The sequence below is a fragment of the Hippopotamus amphibius genome, chromosome 5 (genome assembly GCF_030028045.1).
Source record: "Hippopotamus amphibius kiboko isolate mHipAmp2 chromosome 5, mHipAmp2.hap2, whole genome shotgun sequence".
In the NCBI taxonomy this organism is placed as follows: domain Eukaryota; kingdom Metazoa; phylum Chordata; class Mammalia; order Artiodactyla; family Hippopotamidae; genus Hippopotamus; species Hippopotamus amphibius.
In genome coordinates, this window is record NC_080190.1 from 100,799,199 (window position 1) to 100,816,360 (window position 17,162).

General features: G+C 38.3%; 1 protein-coding gene across 1 annotated transcript in view; it reads right to left on the minus strand.

The window, feature by feature from the left end:
* The window catches only part of CPNE3 (copine 3), a 51,030-nt gene that overhangs the window by 31,676 nt on the left and 2,192 nt on the right, over positions 1-17,162 (minus strand). Inside the window, exons 2-5 of the mRNA XM_057736465.1 lie at positions 8,551-8,690; positions 8,096-8,275; positions 6,239-6,313; positions 4,824-4,895 (exon numbers count right to left, since the gene is read on the minus strand). Coding sequence (XP_057592448.1) covers positions 4,824-4,895; positions 6,239-6,313; positions 8,096-8,275; positions 8,551-8,682 — 459 coding nt within the window. The 5' untranslated portion in view covers positions 8,683-8,690. The remainder of the gene's footprint in view (positions 1-4,823; positions 4,896-6,238; positions 6,314-8,095; positions 8,276-8,550; positions 8,691-17,162) is intronic.

A 17,162-nucleotide genomic window follows, 5' to 3' on the forward strand; every position in this document is an offset into this window, starting at 1 on the left:
AAAACTTCCCCAACATGGGAAAGGAAATAATGAACCAAGTCCAAGAAGCACAGAGAGTCCCATACAGAATAAACCCAAGGAGAAATACACCAAGACACATATTAATCAAACTAACGACAATTCAACACAAAGAAAAAATATTAAAAGCAGCAAGAGAAAAGCAACAAACAACATATAAGGGAAAACCCATCAGGATAACAGCTGACCTTTCTACAGAAACTCTGCAGGCCAGAAGGGAATGGCAGGATATACTGAAAGTCCTGAAAGAGAGAAACCTACAGCCAAGAATACTTTACCCAGCAAGAATCTCATTCAGATTTGAGGGAGAAATCAAAAGCTTTCCAGACAAGCAAAAGTTAAGAGAATTCAGCACCACCAAACCAGCCTTACAACAAGTGCTAAAGGAACTTCTCTAAGTAGGACACACAAGAAAAGGAAAACACCTACAAATACAAACCCAAAACAATTAAGAAAATGGTAATTGGAACACACATGTCAATAATCACTTTAAATGTCAATGGATTAAATGCTCCAACCAAAAGACACAGACTGGCTGAATGGATACAAAAACAAGACCCTTCTATATGCTGCCTACAAGAAACCCACTTCAGACCAAGGGATACATATAGACTGAAAGTGAAGGGATGGAAAAAGATATTCCATGCAAATGGAAGTCAAAAGAAAGCTGGAGTAGCAATACTCATATCAGACAAATTAGACTTGAAAGTAAAGACTATTACAAGAGACAAGGAAGGGCACTACATAATGATCAAGGGATCCATCCAAGAAGAACATATCACAATGGTAAATATCTATGCCCCCAATATAGGAGCACCTCAATACATAAGGCAAATGCTAACAGCTATAAAAGGGGACATCGACAGGAACACAATTATAGTGGGAGACTTGAACACCCCACTTACATCAATGGACAGATCATCCAAACAGAAAATAAATAAAGACACACAAGCTTTAAATGACACATTAGACCATCTCGACTTAATTGATATTTATAGGACATTCCATCCAAAAACGACAGACTACACTTTCTTCTCAAGTGCACACGGAACATTTTCCAGGATAGATCACATCTTGGGTCACAAATCAAACCTCAGCAAATTCAAGAAAATTGAAATCATATCAAGCATCTTCTCAGACCACAACACCATGAGACGAGATATCAATTACAGGAAAAAAACTGCAAAAAATACAAACACATGGAGGCTAAACAATTCACTCTTAAACAACCAAGGAATCACTACAGAAATCAAAGAGGAAATCAAAAAGTATCTAGAAACAAATGACAATGAAAACACAACAACCCAAAACCTATGGGACGCAGCAAAAGCAGTTCTAAGAGGGAAGTTTATAGCAATACAGTCCTACCTTAAGAAACAAGAAAATGATCGAATAAACAACCTAACCTTACACCTCAAACAACTAGAGAAAGAAGAACAAAGAAACCCCAAAGTGAGCAGAAGGAAGGAAATCGTAAAGATCAGAGCAGAAATAAATGAAAAAGAAAGGAAAGAAACCATAAGAAAAATAAATAAAACTAAAAGCTGGTTCTTTGAGAAGATGAACAAAATTGATAAACCATTAGCCAGACTCATCAAGAAAAAAAGGGAGAAGATGCAAATCAACAGAATTAGAAATGAAAAAGGAGAAGTCACAACGGACACCTCAGAAATACAAAACATCATGAGAGACTACTACAAGCAACTATATGCCAATCAATTGGATAACCTGGAAGAAATGGATACATTCTTAGAAAAATACAATCTTCCAAGACTGAACCAGGAAGAAATAGAAACCATGAACAGACCAATCACAAGTACGGAAATTGAGGCAGTGATTAAAAATCTCCCAACACACAAAAGCCCAGGACCAGATGGGTTCACGGGCGAATTCTATCAAACATTTCGAGAAGAGTTAACACCTATCCTTCTCAAACTCTTCCAAAATATTGCAGAAGGCGGAGCACTCCCAAACTCATTCTATGAGGCTACCATCACCCTGATACCAAAACCAGGCAAAGATGTCACAAAAAACGAAAACTACAGACCAATATCACTGATGAATATAGATGCAAAAATCCTCAACAAAATACTAGCTAACAGACTGCAACAGCACATTAAAAAAATCATACACCACGATCAAGTGGGGTTTATCCCTGGGATGCAAGGATTCTTCAATATACGCAAATCAATCAACGTGATACATCATATCAACAAATTGAAGGATAAAAACCATATGATCATTTCAATAGATGCAGAAAAAGCTTTTGACAAAGTTCAACATCCATTTATGATAAAAGCTCTCCAGAAAATGGGCATAGAAGGAAATTACCTCAACATCATAAAAGCCATATATGACAAACCAAAAGCCAACATTGTTCTCAATGGAGAAAAACTGGAAGAATTCCCTCTAAGAACAGGAACAAGACAAGGGTGTCCACTCTCACCACTGTTATTCAACATAGTTTTGGAAGTGTTAGCCACAGCAATCAGAGAAGAAAAAGAAATTAAAGGAATCCAAATTGGAAAAGAAGAAGTAAAATTATCACTCTTTGCAGATGACATGATACTATATATAGAAAACCCTAAAGACTCTACCAGAAAACTGCTAGCACTCATTGATGAGTTTAGTAAAGTAGCAGGATACAAAATTAATGTGCAGAAATCTCTTGCATTCCTATACACTAACAACGGAAGAGCAGAAAGAGAAATTAAGGAAACTCTCCCATTCACCATTGCAACAAAAAGAATCAAATACCTAGGAATAAACCTGCCTAAGGAGGCAAAAGATCTGTATGCAGAAAACTTTAAGACATTCATGAAAGAAATCAAAGATGACATAAACAGATGGAGGGACATACCATGTTCCTGGATTGGAAGAATCAACATCGTGAAAATGACTGTACTACCCAAAGCAATTTACAGATTTAATGCAATCCCGATCAGATTACCAATGGCATTTTTCACAGAACTAGAGCAAGAAATCTTACGATTTGTATGGAAACGCAAAAGACCCCGAATAGCCAAAGCAATCTTGAGAAGGAAAAATGGAGTTGGTGGAATCAGGCTTCCTGACTTCAAACTATACTACAAGGCCATAGTGATCAAGACAGTATGGTACTGGCACAAAAATAGAAAGGAAGATCAATGGAACAGAATAGAGAACTCAGAAGTAAGCCCAAACACATATGGGCACCTTATCTTTGACAAAGGAGGCACGAGTATACAATGGAAAAAAGACAGCCTCTTCAATAAGTGGTGCTGGGAAAATTGGACAGCAACATGTAAAAGAATGAAATTAGAACACTTCCTAACACCATACACAAAAATAAACTCCAAATGGATTAAAGACCTACATGTAAGGCCAGACACGATAAAACTCCTAGAGGAAAACATAGGCAGAACACTCTTTGACATACATCAAAGCAACATCCTTTTTGACCCACCTCCTAGAATCATGGAAATAAAATCAAGAATAAACGAATGGGACCTCATGAAACTTAAAAGCTTTTGCACAGCAAAAGAAACCATAAACAAGACTAAAAGGCAACCCTCAGAATGGGAAAAAATTATTGCCTATGAAACAACGGACAAAGGATTAACCTCCAAAATATACAAGCAGCTCATGCAGCTTCATACCAAAAAAGCAAATAACCCAATCCACAAATGGGCAGAAGACCTAAATAGACATTTCTCCAAAGAAGACATACAGATGGCCAACAAACACATGAAAAGATGCTCAACATCACTCATCATCAGAGAAATGCAAGTCAAAGCCACAATGAGGTATCACCTCACACCAATCAGAATGGCCATCATCACAAAGTCTGGAAACAACAAATGTTGGAGAGGGTGTGGAGAAAAGGGAACTCTCCTGCACTGTTGGTGGGACTGTAAGTTGGTACAGCCACTATGGAAAACAATTTGGAGGCTCCTTAAAAAACTACAAATAGAACTACCATATGATCCAGTAATCCCACTCCTGGGCATATACCCAAAGAAAACCATAATCCCAAACGAAACTTGTACCATCATGTTTATTGCAGCACTCTTTACAATAGCCAGGACATGGAAGCAACCTAAATGCCCATCAACAAATGAATGGATACAGAAGATGTGGCATATATATACAATGGAATATTACTCAGCTATAAAAAGGGATGAGATGGAGCTATATGTAATGAGGTGGATAGAACTACAATCTGTCATACAGAGTGAAGTAAGTCAGAAAGAGAAAGACAAATATTGTATGCTAACTCACATATACGGAATCTAAAAATGGTACTGATGAACTCAGTGACAAGAACAGGGAAGCAGATACAGGGAATGGACTGGAGAACTCGAGGTATGGGAGGGGGCGGGGGGTGAAGGGGAAACTGAGAAGAAGCGGGAGAGTAGTACAGACATATATATACTACCAACTGTAAAATAGTCAGTGGGAAGTTGTTGTATAACAAAGGGAGTCCAACTCGAGGATGGAAGATGCCTTAGAGGACTGGGGCAGGGAGGGTGGGGGGGAATCGAGGGGGGGGCGTCAAGGAAGGGAGGGAATATGGGGATATGTGTATAAAAACAGTTGATTGAACCTGGTGTACCCCCCAAAAAAATAAAATAAAATAATAATAAAAAAAAACAAAACAAAAAAAAACAAACATACATACAGAAAACAGAATTTGGAAGTAACTAACACTCGAAGTGATGCTTAGATGACAGTTCATGATATTAATTGCATTATTATTTTCTCAAAAAGGAATCAATGTTAGGCAAAACATGATATCCTTGTTGAAATCTGCATCAGCTACCTACCTTATTATCCAGTTTTCTTGCTTCCATTTCAAATAAGACAACCCTGTTATCCTTTATTTCTTCAGCTGAAATCTATGAGTAGACAAGGTAAGTGAAAGAAAATGTTTTAGGGATTCTGATATACTCAGGAAGTACTGATTTATTCTGTTATCTAATAGTATGTAAACTTCACACTAATATTAGTGAATTCTAAAATGCTTAATAACAAAATGGAGGCATTAAGAAAGATTTATTACTATTTCTTTTATGCATGTGAAATAAATATTTTCCCCAAATATGCCTAATCTGCATTATGCAACTTCTTCTTTAGTGTTGTCGCCCAAACTGGATCTACCCTCTTCCAGTTAAAATTCAAAGTCCTGGAGGGCTGCACAACACTAGCGTGAGCTCTCCAAACATTAAGAAACATGAGTAAATCACACACTATAAATTCAAATATCGGATCAGTATTTTTCATCCAAGGTAACTAAAAGACTTTTTCTACTTGAAAACAATTTCCAGGCTATCACGGCCCCACAAGCAATAAAGCTAACTGCTGATAATGATCTCTGTCCCACACACAGAAGACAACACCCACAAAAGACTGAACATTCTTATGCCTCAGGAATCTACACTAGAGCAAAACAGCTGCTCACAGAAAAATGTGTTTGATAACCGTACTAATCCTCAACCATGGCTTTCTCAGGGAGCCAGCCTTCTCGGGCAGAGCTAAAGTAAGACCACTATCTCCTCAGGCAGTGATTACCTGGACAGAAGCTCTAGAAGATAAAATATTTAAAAGTATGGCATTATATAATTTGAAATCTAAAACAAGATAATGCATTTATTCGCTTGCCCAAGTCCAGTAATCAGCAAAGGAAAATTTAGGTAGGAGGGTGGACAGCAAAGTGCAAGCACAAAAAAACACGCTTCACAGTCGAGAGGTTCAATGGCCATGTCATAACACAAGATCATTCTGGAATCAAAACCATTATGGAAAGTTTCTGCCATGTTGAGGGGACTATGTTGCTTTGTTCAGAGCCAAATTGATCCATTCAGATTATTAAGTAATTTCTTTCTAACTTGGGAATTTACGCTTCCATCAGGGAGACACAAGCATTACCAAGATGCACCTGACTCTATAGGCAACTTAAAAAAACACAAAGAAGGGATTCCCACACTGCATTTTTCTTTCTTTTTAGCACAACACAGTTTCCATTTGTGATCACTGTAAGGCAAGGAAAGGGTGGATGGAGGGCAACACTCGGGATGAAATGATAAGGCATGGCTATAGGATATCTGTCTGACATACACAGTTCCAGCATGTCCTATTATGCTAAATCTTCAGAGGCAAAAAACAAGTATCTTTTTTTTTTTTTGGGGGGGGGGGTACACCAGGTTCAATCATCTGTAAAAAACAAGTATCTTATTGTTACCGTAATGCTTCCTTTTCCAGCAGGTCTGCCATTTTTAAGCACCAGCGGCCGAGTTAGCTTCTTACTGGAAACAATCTGTTAAAATTGGAAAGTGATACATAGAGCTATTTCACTTCAACATGTGAATGTTTAAACTGAATTGTTTCAAAAAAGAATTGAGTATAAAGTTCACTTACAGTCATTAGAAATGGAAACATTAAGTCCATTCCTTAAAGATTTAGAGATTATAAAATGCATCTATGGGACTTCCTAGGTGGCACAGAGGTTAAGAATCCGTCTGCCAGTGCATGGGATACGGGTTTGAACCCTGCTCCAGGAAGACCCCACATGCCGCAGAGCAACTAAGCCCATGCAGCACAAGTACTGAGCCTCTGCTCTAGCCCGTGAGCCACAACTATTAAGCCCATGTGCTACAACTACTGAAGCCCATGCGTCTAGAGCCCCGTGCTCCACAAGAGAAGCCACCACAATGAGGAACCCACGCACCACAATGAAGAGTAGCCCCTGCTCTCTGCAACGAGAGAAAGCCTGTGTGCAGCAACAAAGACCCAATGCAGCCAATAAACAAACAAATAAATTTGTTTAAAAAAATAATAAAATGCATCTACACTCACTGGAAAAGATTTCCAAAGAGCCAGCCCTGACAGATAAAATCTCCCCACCCACTAGTTTCTGTATCAACTGCTTCAAAGTTAAATTCTTCCTTGTAATGAAAAAAGGCCAGACTCTCATCACATATCCAAATCACAAAGCTGAAATGAAACCCCTGTAGGTAAAAGGTGGGTTTTAGAATACTCAATAAGTGGGATTCATTTTTTCAGCTGACATATAACTTCAATATATAATCCTCACAAGATATCATTTTGATTAAAATAATACAGTAGACCTAGGTACTCTCAGATATATTTCTCAAATTTATTATAATTTTAGATACACTATAATTTTTCTCCAAAAAATAAATACTTCTTTAATTTTGTCTTTGATACTATTTATCAAAGTTTGAAAAAACTGATCAGATCCATGTTGTCCTTGAGACATAGGAAATACCAAGATCTCTGAAAAATTCAACAGTAAAAAATAAACTCATAAGAGACAAATCTTAGAAATAGATGTCGCCCATTGTGAAAAATGACTCCTCCCTCCTGAAGCCTTCCCCATTCTATTACAAATGGTCATGATCTCTTCCTTAGAAGTCAAACTGAGATAGGAACACAATGGGGAGCCCACAAACCCCTGCTCTGACCCAACCTGTCACATCCTAGAAAGACAGATAATTAAGCAATTACAATAAAATATGGTGAGTGTTAAGGTAGAGGCGGTAAAAAGGACCAAGTGAGCATCGGGAGGTGATCCAAACTACTCTAGTGTGTCAGAGAAGGCTTGCTAGGGGGAGTAAGGTTTATACCTGAGGTTAGAGGAGGAGCAAGCCAGGTTAAGGGATGGTGCTGGGGCATGGGGGGTGGGGGTCAAGGGGCACCAGTCATGCTAGCTAGAACATCAGAGAAGTTGCTGTTACTTTGACAGCATGTACGACTTAAACATAAGAACAGCACTGAACTGAAATCTGTAAACAGCAGATAAGCAGCTAGAGCAATGGTATTATTTATTGAAATGTTGAATGAAACACCCTTAACTCAGAAGAATTAATAGGCTTTGCCAAAAACACTTGGTCCCTACCCTCATGAAAACTAAGATAAATTCTATAATGTTCAAGGCAAACATACTAATACATGAACTCAGTCTTTAAAGTGATTATGTGCTTTTTAGTTTTAACAATTAAACCAATGAGCACTTCATCAAAAATATTCAATCCTTTGGTTCAAATTTAGACAAAGTATTTATACTATTCATACTCACTTGTCCAAGGGTACATTCACATTCTCCTAAGAAGTCATCATCGCTCAGATCAACAGTTTTGTTGTCGATGTCATAAATCCCAAATTTCAATTTCTGAACCACTTCGAAGTAGTAATCAATAATAAATGTCTTGGAAAATTTGGGATTCAAGCAATTCTTAATCCTTTCTGTGCGCTCAACCTATATTCACCCCCCAAAACAAAAAAGTTTCTTCAGATCAAAGGTGCACTTGATTTTAACATCTTTATGTACTATACATGTAACTAAATATAGGCATGTTAGCTAAAGGAAGTGTCTATATTTGCATCGAAAATTCCACAATCAAGGACAAACTTGCCCAAAAAACTGCATTAACAGATGAGATGGTGTTATTATTTTTAACATTTTTAATAAACTCTTCATATTGTCAATAGAGCAATTCAGATTGCTTTTTACCTACAAATATTTAATATTACCTCATACCACTGTTGACCGCTTGTATTCAAAAATAACACACATAAAGGGTCTGACTTTGACCCTACATCTTTATCCAAAAGATTGTCACAGGAAATATTCAGCTCCACCTTTGTGACACACTGGGCAGCCATCTCTCGAGCTGGGAGAAAAACAAAGAAATGAGAGAGACAGAGAAATGGTGCCTTTAAGAAATACATGCACTCCTAATGAAATATCTGAATTTTTAAGACACATTGTCAGAATAGGATAGCAGAGAACTTGCTAAAATAAGACTTTGTTTTACATGCTTCCAGGAGATTCAGATGTCTTATTAGCCCATGCCAGTGATATTGCTTCAGTCAGATTCTCTTGCTGGGATAAAACTCATTTACTGTGTGACAATAAAATGCAGCTTTTAAGATGGCAAATAAGGCATAGCCTTTTCATTTCACTATAAATCTTACCAGAAAAAGTCCAAGTATAATCTTGATCCTTCACTTAAAGGTAAACATAGCCTTCTGCTACAAAACAAAACAGATTAAACCTCAACCTTAATTTTATTTTTCTTTATCTGACAAGATGCTGAGTGAGATATTTGCCATTTTCAAGGAATTTTGGCTAAGACCCAAACCTGGGTAATAAAGGACTCCAAATACCCCTCTTTTCCTCACCACAACCCTGTAGATTTTACAGCAGTGATTTTCAAGCTTGACTGGTTATTGGAATCACATGGGGAGCTTTCAAAGCCACTGATGCTAGTGTCCCACACAAAGAGGTTTAATCTAATTGGTTTACGGCAGGTACCACCTGGGCATTGGCTCCTTGGATGATTTCCATGTGTAGACAAGGTTGACAAACCCACTGTTCTACAGACAGCATCTAGCAAATGCACATGGCTCATCTTTCCTCAAGACTTGCTAAGAAACACCAGAGTTAGCCTAACGTTTACCCAGCCCTCCTTGCCCCAACCTCTAATCAGTATATAAAGAGGACTAGGGAGAGGGCGGGGTAGTGATGCAGTGTTGACGGTGAGCTGCTTTCCTCCCTGAACCCAGGGAAAGAAAGGGCCTGCAGGTGTCACCAAGAAGAGGAAGCAGGCTTCGCATTTCCCACTTGGAAATCCACTTAGCCATCTGCCTAAAGCAAAACAGTGGTTGCAGGTTCTGGAGGTAGAAAGGTATCTCCTCCCCTAGAGCTGCTGGCTACATCCTTAGAATGTGGAGTAATTAGTGCTCTTCGCCCTCCACCTTGAGATTCAGCTGAAATTCCAGGACTACGGGAAGAAACCTATTTATCATCTTGCTATATTTAAACAGGATTTCCGTACAAAATGTGTGACCAGTTCTGAAATAATAAGGATCACTATTAGAAGAGCTCTTTGGCAATGTCAAAAACAACTAATATCTTATAGAAACTAATTACTCTAGTGGACTCTATAAAAACAGCAGCAATCCTCAATGTGTGTCACAAAATCCAATATTAACATTTAAGATTCCTAAATTAAAGAAAACTGAGAATAATGAGGTAGGTTTTATAGTCTTAGTAGCTAAAAATTCCTTTTAAAAACCATGCTATTTGTGTATCCCTTCACCTGGGAAGAGAACTATTCTCTAATAAGCAACAAACTTCACAAACTCCCAGCTCGTTTCCTAAATTCTTTACCTAGGGACGGTTGTAGTAAAATTAAAACTACAGTGGCCTTTTACTATGAAGTCAGATTTTTTTTAGCCACTTTACATGCAACAAAATTAAGTGCTAAAATACACAGTGCTGACATGTACCAAAGATATTAAGGTCAAGGAGAAATCAATAAAACAGACAGAGGAGAATTAACAGTATTAACAGTGTGGGTGAGACTGACACTGCCCGGGCTTTGAAAATCTCATTTAAACAGGTGAAGAGGGGAAACAGCACAGGCACAGGAAAGAACAAGACAAGAGAAGCGAGCATCTGTGCCAGGGAAAGTCAAGCTGGACAGAAAGAGGGGCAAGTTTAGAGTGTCCTGGGAGGCGGTTCAAGGACTCAGTAGGTGAGTAACAAGGCGCTACTGCAAGTTCTCAAACTGGGGACAACGATAAACGAAAATGGTTTATTTTAAAATGTCACTTGTGTCAAACCTCTACTAATTTTATCTTGGAATTTAAAACACTCTAACATATCAATAAGGTCTCTTCATCCAGTAATATGCAAAATACAGAATTCACCAAAATTAGCATGTCTTCACACCCATTTAATTGAGAAGATTAGCTATTTATTTTCCGAGATATATATAATACCAGAGGGCATTTGCAATAATAGTGTGAATACAATCATCATTCCTTCTCACTTTGAGTTATGAAAAAAGTGCTAAAAACATAATAAGAGGCAAGAAGAAACTAGTAGGAAAGGCAACACACCTCAAAACACCAAAGCACAGAGAAAGAGACTTCCCTGGTGGTCCAATGGTTGAGAATCTGCCTTCCGATGCAAGGGATATGGGTTCAATCCCTGGTGGGGGAACTAAATCCCGCATGCCGTGGGGCAACTAAACCCGAGCGCCACAACTAGTGAGTCCGTGCCACAACAGAGACCCAACACAGCCAAAATAAAAAATTAATAATAAAAAAAAAAAAGCACAGAGACAATGGTCTAGGGCCTTTGAAGTTATGCACATCCACGAAGTCTCTGGCTTCACTGGGGCCTCATCCTCAATCTCCTTAGATTGTCCATGCCTAATTCTCTTCTCCACCTTTGACTAGTACTCTTCCTCCTCCCTTCCGAGAAACTGTGAGCATCCCTTCAGGTTCTATTACCTCCTGATCTTTGTCTACCTTTACTACTTTGACCTGACCTTGCTCAAGGCTTCAGCCATCCACTTGGCATAAGGTACTCCCAAACCTACATCCTTCACCCCTGCCCCTATGCACAATTACTTTTCCCCTATGTTACACCTACTCTTTTCAGCCCTGAAGCATCCTCCCTTGATTTATCCCCTTCCTCTTCACTGCCTCCTATCATAGGCTCTGGAATCAGACTGCTGAGTTCTCATCCGGATCCCACCACTGGCTTAACGTGTGACCTTAGGCAAGAGCCTTAACCTCCCTGTTTCCTCTTGGTTTCCTCATCTACAAAATGAAAATAACTGTCCATACCTTATAGGGTTGTTGTAAGGACTAAATGAATTAATAAATTTAAACAGTGCCTAGAACATGGTAAAAGGTGTTTCTTAAAATTATTTTTATTATTAGGACTACCTGCCTCCAGGGTCTGATCCTCTCCTATCTCTCCCATGTTTCATATTTTTTTATTATTCCATTCCATGTTTCCCTAGTTATTCCAACCCACACTAAGTCCCTTGTTTAGATTCCTGCTACTTTAACAGCAACAGATTACTAAGTACAGAACAAGATCAAATTTGCAGTAATACATACCTGGGTCAAATCCTGCAGCTCTCACTAGCTGCGTGACCTCTTGTATAGGTTACTTTTGGAACCTAGATTTCCTCATCAGTAAAAATGAAGACACTGCAAGTAAACTTGCAAATCTGGCCTGCGCCAGGCATCTTGCTTTTCATATTTAACACAGAATCTATGGAATAAATGTCAATTGTGTAATTTTTTTCTTTTGCATAAGGTACTTTAGAGTCTTGTAAGCTGCAAGGATAATGCAATACCTTGTGGAGGGACTTAGAATGAGCAAGGACCTCTAAAGCTCCTGCAAAACAACATGTAAAGAATTCTCTACCAGCAGCCAGAAAGCCCTGAAATTTCTAAGGATGGGGAGCATTCAACAGAGAATGAAGATAATCCCTATGTGTAAAGTCAGTCTCATGGCAAAGAGACACAACACATCTGAAGAGCTATTTTTTTTCCTTAACAATGCTCATACAGGAGCTACAAAAACAACATGCCAGGCATACCTGCTTATGTGGTAAATTGCTGACAGTTACATTACTGCATTGCAGCTGGGGCATAAATTTCCTGTATTAGCAACAATCCCCCTCTGAAAATGACTCTAAATGCAGCATCATTTTTATCTAGAAACCCATTATGGCTGAATGGCAAATGGAAGAAATTACATAAACCCTTGGGTCTGAAATGTTCTTAATAGCAACATTTATGAAGATGTTCTTTTCATTTCACTTCTAAGCAATTATCCAGCACAGGATAACTTTTATTATCATATATTAAAATATCCAGTTTTTAAAAGAGCAATAGGTATTATTTTATGATGAAGAAAATAAAAAATATTTTATACCCTTTAGTATGGAAAATAGGAGATTTGGCTGGGATTGAGGCAGGAGACAGCTGGGCCCCCAGGGCAAACGGTCTGAATTCATTCCCTGAGGACCGATACTCTGAGATAGGAATAACAGGGCAATCAGGAGAGGAGGCTGGGTCCTGCACAGAATAGAAGGTAAGAGACCACATATTCCTCATTCTCGAAGTCAGGAGACCTCCCTCACCTACACATGCACAGAAAGCCCCCTTGGAAATCAAAGGGGGAGTGATGCCAAGTGGCCAAACCTACCCATAGGCCTCTTTGGTGGAATCTATCTTGGCTAAGAGATGTGTGCGCACACATGCGAAAATCCTGAGATACGCCAAATATGGACTTTGAACCAGGTAAATCGAAATGACTGGTCAAAGGAAACATGGAAGAAATGCCCCACAGAAGTGATTTAAACTGCCACGAGGGCACGACTCTCTCTCTGAGCCCACCTGTGTATCTACCCACACGTACTTTTTTTTCCTAATAAATACTTTACTTGTTTCATTACTTTCCATCTTTGTGGAAATTCTTTTCTGCATAGCCATAGGGCCAAGGCCTGGTCACTGACCACTGGTCTAGTGGTTAGGATTCAGTGCTCTCACTGAAGCGATCCGACCTCAATCTCTGGCCCGGGAACCGAAACCCTGCTTCAAGAACCCTGCTTCAAGCCCCTGCAGGCTGAGGCCACCCAAGATCAGTGATGTCCACGTTTTTATTTAATCCCTGCCATGGGATACTAGAGATGGAGATAGGGAATTAGGTCAAGTACAAAAGCACAAAAACAGAGAAACGGGGATATTTTCTTTTCAATGTGCAAAAGGGGCCAACAGGAGGTCACTGGATCAGGAGTCAGAAAAACTGGACTGCAGTTCTGTGTCAGTCACACCACAGGTTGGGCAAGTGTTGCAACTTCTTTAGGCCTCAGTTTTTTCAATTGTTAAATCTAAGAACTGAGTCAATCACTTTAACTTCCAAGGCTTCTTCCAGTTAATGTTCTATGACCCTAATTTAATTACAGTGAATATGGTGCTTGTTTAGGAACTAGTACTAAAGGAGTAAGAAAAAAAAAAAATTTAAGGGGGGGAAGAGAAAATTTATAAGAACCAAGAAGAGAAATTAAAGGAAAAGGATAAAGTTTTCCAAACTCAGCCTCCATCTCCTGCTATTGAAAAAGCTGTATCTGAAAAAAATATATATATTCAGATACTTTCCCACTGAAGGGGGTACCTTTGCTTGAAATTGTTATTCAATTCCCCATCCCAAGATGACTTGAATAAATCATGCAAATCAATAAATAAAACAGAGGGCCCGGTCTATTAGGTACAGGCAGCATAGTAAGGAAGTGAATTTTACTACCATCCACTGGGATTATTAAACTCGAAGTTCATGTCACAGGAGCAAAAGGAATCAGCTTTTGGCCACCATTTGTTTTTCTAATGAACTTCCAGATTCTTCAATTATCCTGAATAAAATCCAAATATATACTATGGCTGATACCTGAACATACAGAAGTGGGGACAGCAGGAGTTCACATGGAAGTCTTGACACCTGATCACTCTTTCTTTACACACAAGGAGTAAGTACAGTTCTACTCTGTCCTCATTGCTAAAAAGTGAGCAAGCAACTAAGGCCCCTTCCTTGATTTGTCTAGAAGTCTCTGTTCTATGATTCCTAGCAGACTACAGAGTTTACTTAACATGTGTTTCAGGTTATACTGCTTTACTAATCCTTTGGCTGCTGTATATACATTTTGGAAATGTCACTGATTATACTTTCGAGCATAAGCGTATCAAATGAACCGTTCATCATAGGTGCAATGAGTGACATGTTAATAAAAGTTAGAAGCAGTGACATCTCAGTATTGCTTCACCTTATGAAACATGCATCTTGGCAAAGTTAGTTACGCAGTACATACCTTACCTTACTAGGTGAATCATCTTTTACCAAAAACTGCCTTGATAAAAATCAAAGCTGCATGACCCAGCAGAAAATTCCAGGATGCTCAATTGCAAATTTTTTTAAGTTACAATAAAGACAGTAAAACTGCTGGCCGGCTGTGCAGTAGGCAGTTGGTCGTTATATTAAGGCACAGCAACCTGCTGAGACTGAAGTCCCTTGGGGTTCTCATTCCCCTCAGAGCATTTCAAGAACTTCCCACCTTCTGCAATCTCCCAGATGTTGGACAGCAATCAGAACATCTTACCTGCCCTTATTATCCAACTATGCCCAACTGTGAAAGCATGCTTTCTAAAACCTTTCTAAACCTCTCTTCCTTCTCTCCTTAGCTGGGCACACGTACTACCTAACTGGGCAAGACCGGCGTTTCACACTTTAACACTATATGCTCCTCTCTAGTTCATGGTGAACAATGATATGAAAATTCTTTCCGCTTAAAACTACAACAACTACAGAATTTAAAACCTTGGTGTGTCCTCAAGTTTTAAAAGTTTGCATGTGGAGAAAGGACTGTTGAGATGTTTATACATTTCCTAATTTCAAGAATATTCGTTTTATGGTTGCTTAGCACACACGTTTCAGCTGTTTTTAGCTTTCTGGCAAACCACTTTACATTTCCCAATCATGAACAGTTAAATAGTACTATTCATTCACTCAACACTCATTCAACAAATACTTATAGAATGCCTGTGTGTCAGACACTGTTCTAAGGGATTAGGAAACAGAAATGAACAATCAGACAAATATCCCTGCCCTCATGAGGTTACACTGTAGGGAGATCTATATAGTATGCTAAGCAACAGCAAGTGCTAAAGAGAAAAATAAGGTACAGAAGGGGAGCAAGAAGTATTGAAGGTGGGATGTAATTTTAGATATTTTACCAACTTATTTTGACACCATTGAAAAATACTTGTTTAAAATTTTCCCTTCTTTTTAAAAATTCCTGACCCCTAAGCAGATTGTACATTGATTTTCCCATTAAATGTTTCTAGGGAAGACCAAAGCTTAAATTTGCAGTGTGGATAAGTCAGACTGTCTAACAAGCAGTGTGTTATGAAACCATGCAATAAAGGCCCTGCTGTGAAATAACTTGTTGGAAAGTTGGAAGTTTTGGTTAGCTTCCTACATGGACTGCTCAGGGGTAGTCTTCCCTTGGACAGGAATGCAGAGTCTTTACAAAAACGTTTGCTCTTATGAGGTAATTTACATATTTGCTTTCAGTTGAAATAACTGAAATTTGTTAAATCTAACAGTTGTTTATGTATTATATAGAGAATGTCATATGTATTTAAGTTGTGTGTTTTTATAAAGCCAAATACCAAGAAAAGGGGGAGGGGGTACAGACAAATTCCTCCTTACACTTGCAGGTATCTGTTTTAACATGTACTATCACCTTAGGGTCTAGAGAGATGGTAAACTAAATGCTCAGAATATTGAAGTAGCCTGATGACAATACATATTGCAACCACACTATTGCTTTGGTAATTTTCACAGGAACCGACATAGTACTTGGTAAGAGGATATTTCAAAACTATTTGCTAAAATGAATATGTAGCATTTCCTTCTGTTTCATGGGGAAACTGTGTTAGTGTGCTATCCATCTAATTTGTATTGGTAAATTTAACTATTACATTGACTGATTTTAATGTCTTTTTAAAAATTATGATTGCATACTCATAAGCTGTTATATATTAAAAGAATAAACACTCTCCATAAGAATCCCAATACCCTCCCCCCACTCAGCTTCCTCAAATACATTTAAAGCAGCATAATTGGCTTAAATGTAGTTATAATCTTATCAAAGTGTATACAGTGGTGATCATTTTGTAATGTAATATATAAAAATATTGAATCACCGTTGCACCTAAAACTAACATAGTATTATAGGTCAATTATACTTCAAATAAATAAATAAATAAAAGGTATACATAATGTCTGCGTTTGATCATCATATTAGAAACTTAACGTAGTCAAATAAAATCTATGATACTTTACTTTTAGGTGCTAATTTAAACCTCCTTCTCAGTCAATCTTTTAACAAATCTTCTACGTAATTGTTTGGACTTTAACCCTATTAGCAATCCTTATAAGGTAAGTAAGAACATGACGGGAAAATACTGGTGGGAAGCTGGCCTGTAGGGTGAAGGTAATAATGGGTACCTTAAAAGAATGGCCAAGTTTGTACTCTTCAAACTTGTTGAGTGCCACCAATGAAAGTAGTACTAATCCTTGCTAAAAGATCCATCTAAAAGATCATGCTTTTGATGAGCAGTGGTGGCTAATCACTAATCCTTGAAGGTCAAATGTTATTTAATCATGTTTCACATCCTACAATAACTCTCTTGGTTTTGTTGACAGGCATACTTTCTAACATAATAAATCACTGGCTAAATAACGTTTTTAAAAAGAAAGAGAAAACTCTAAA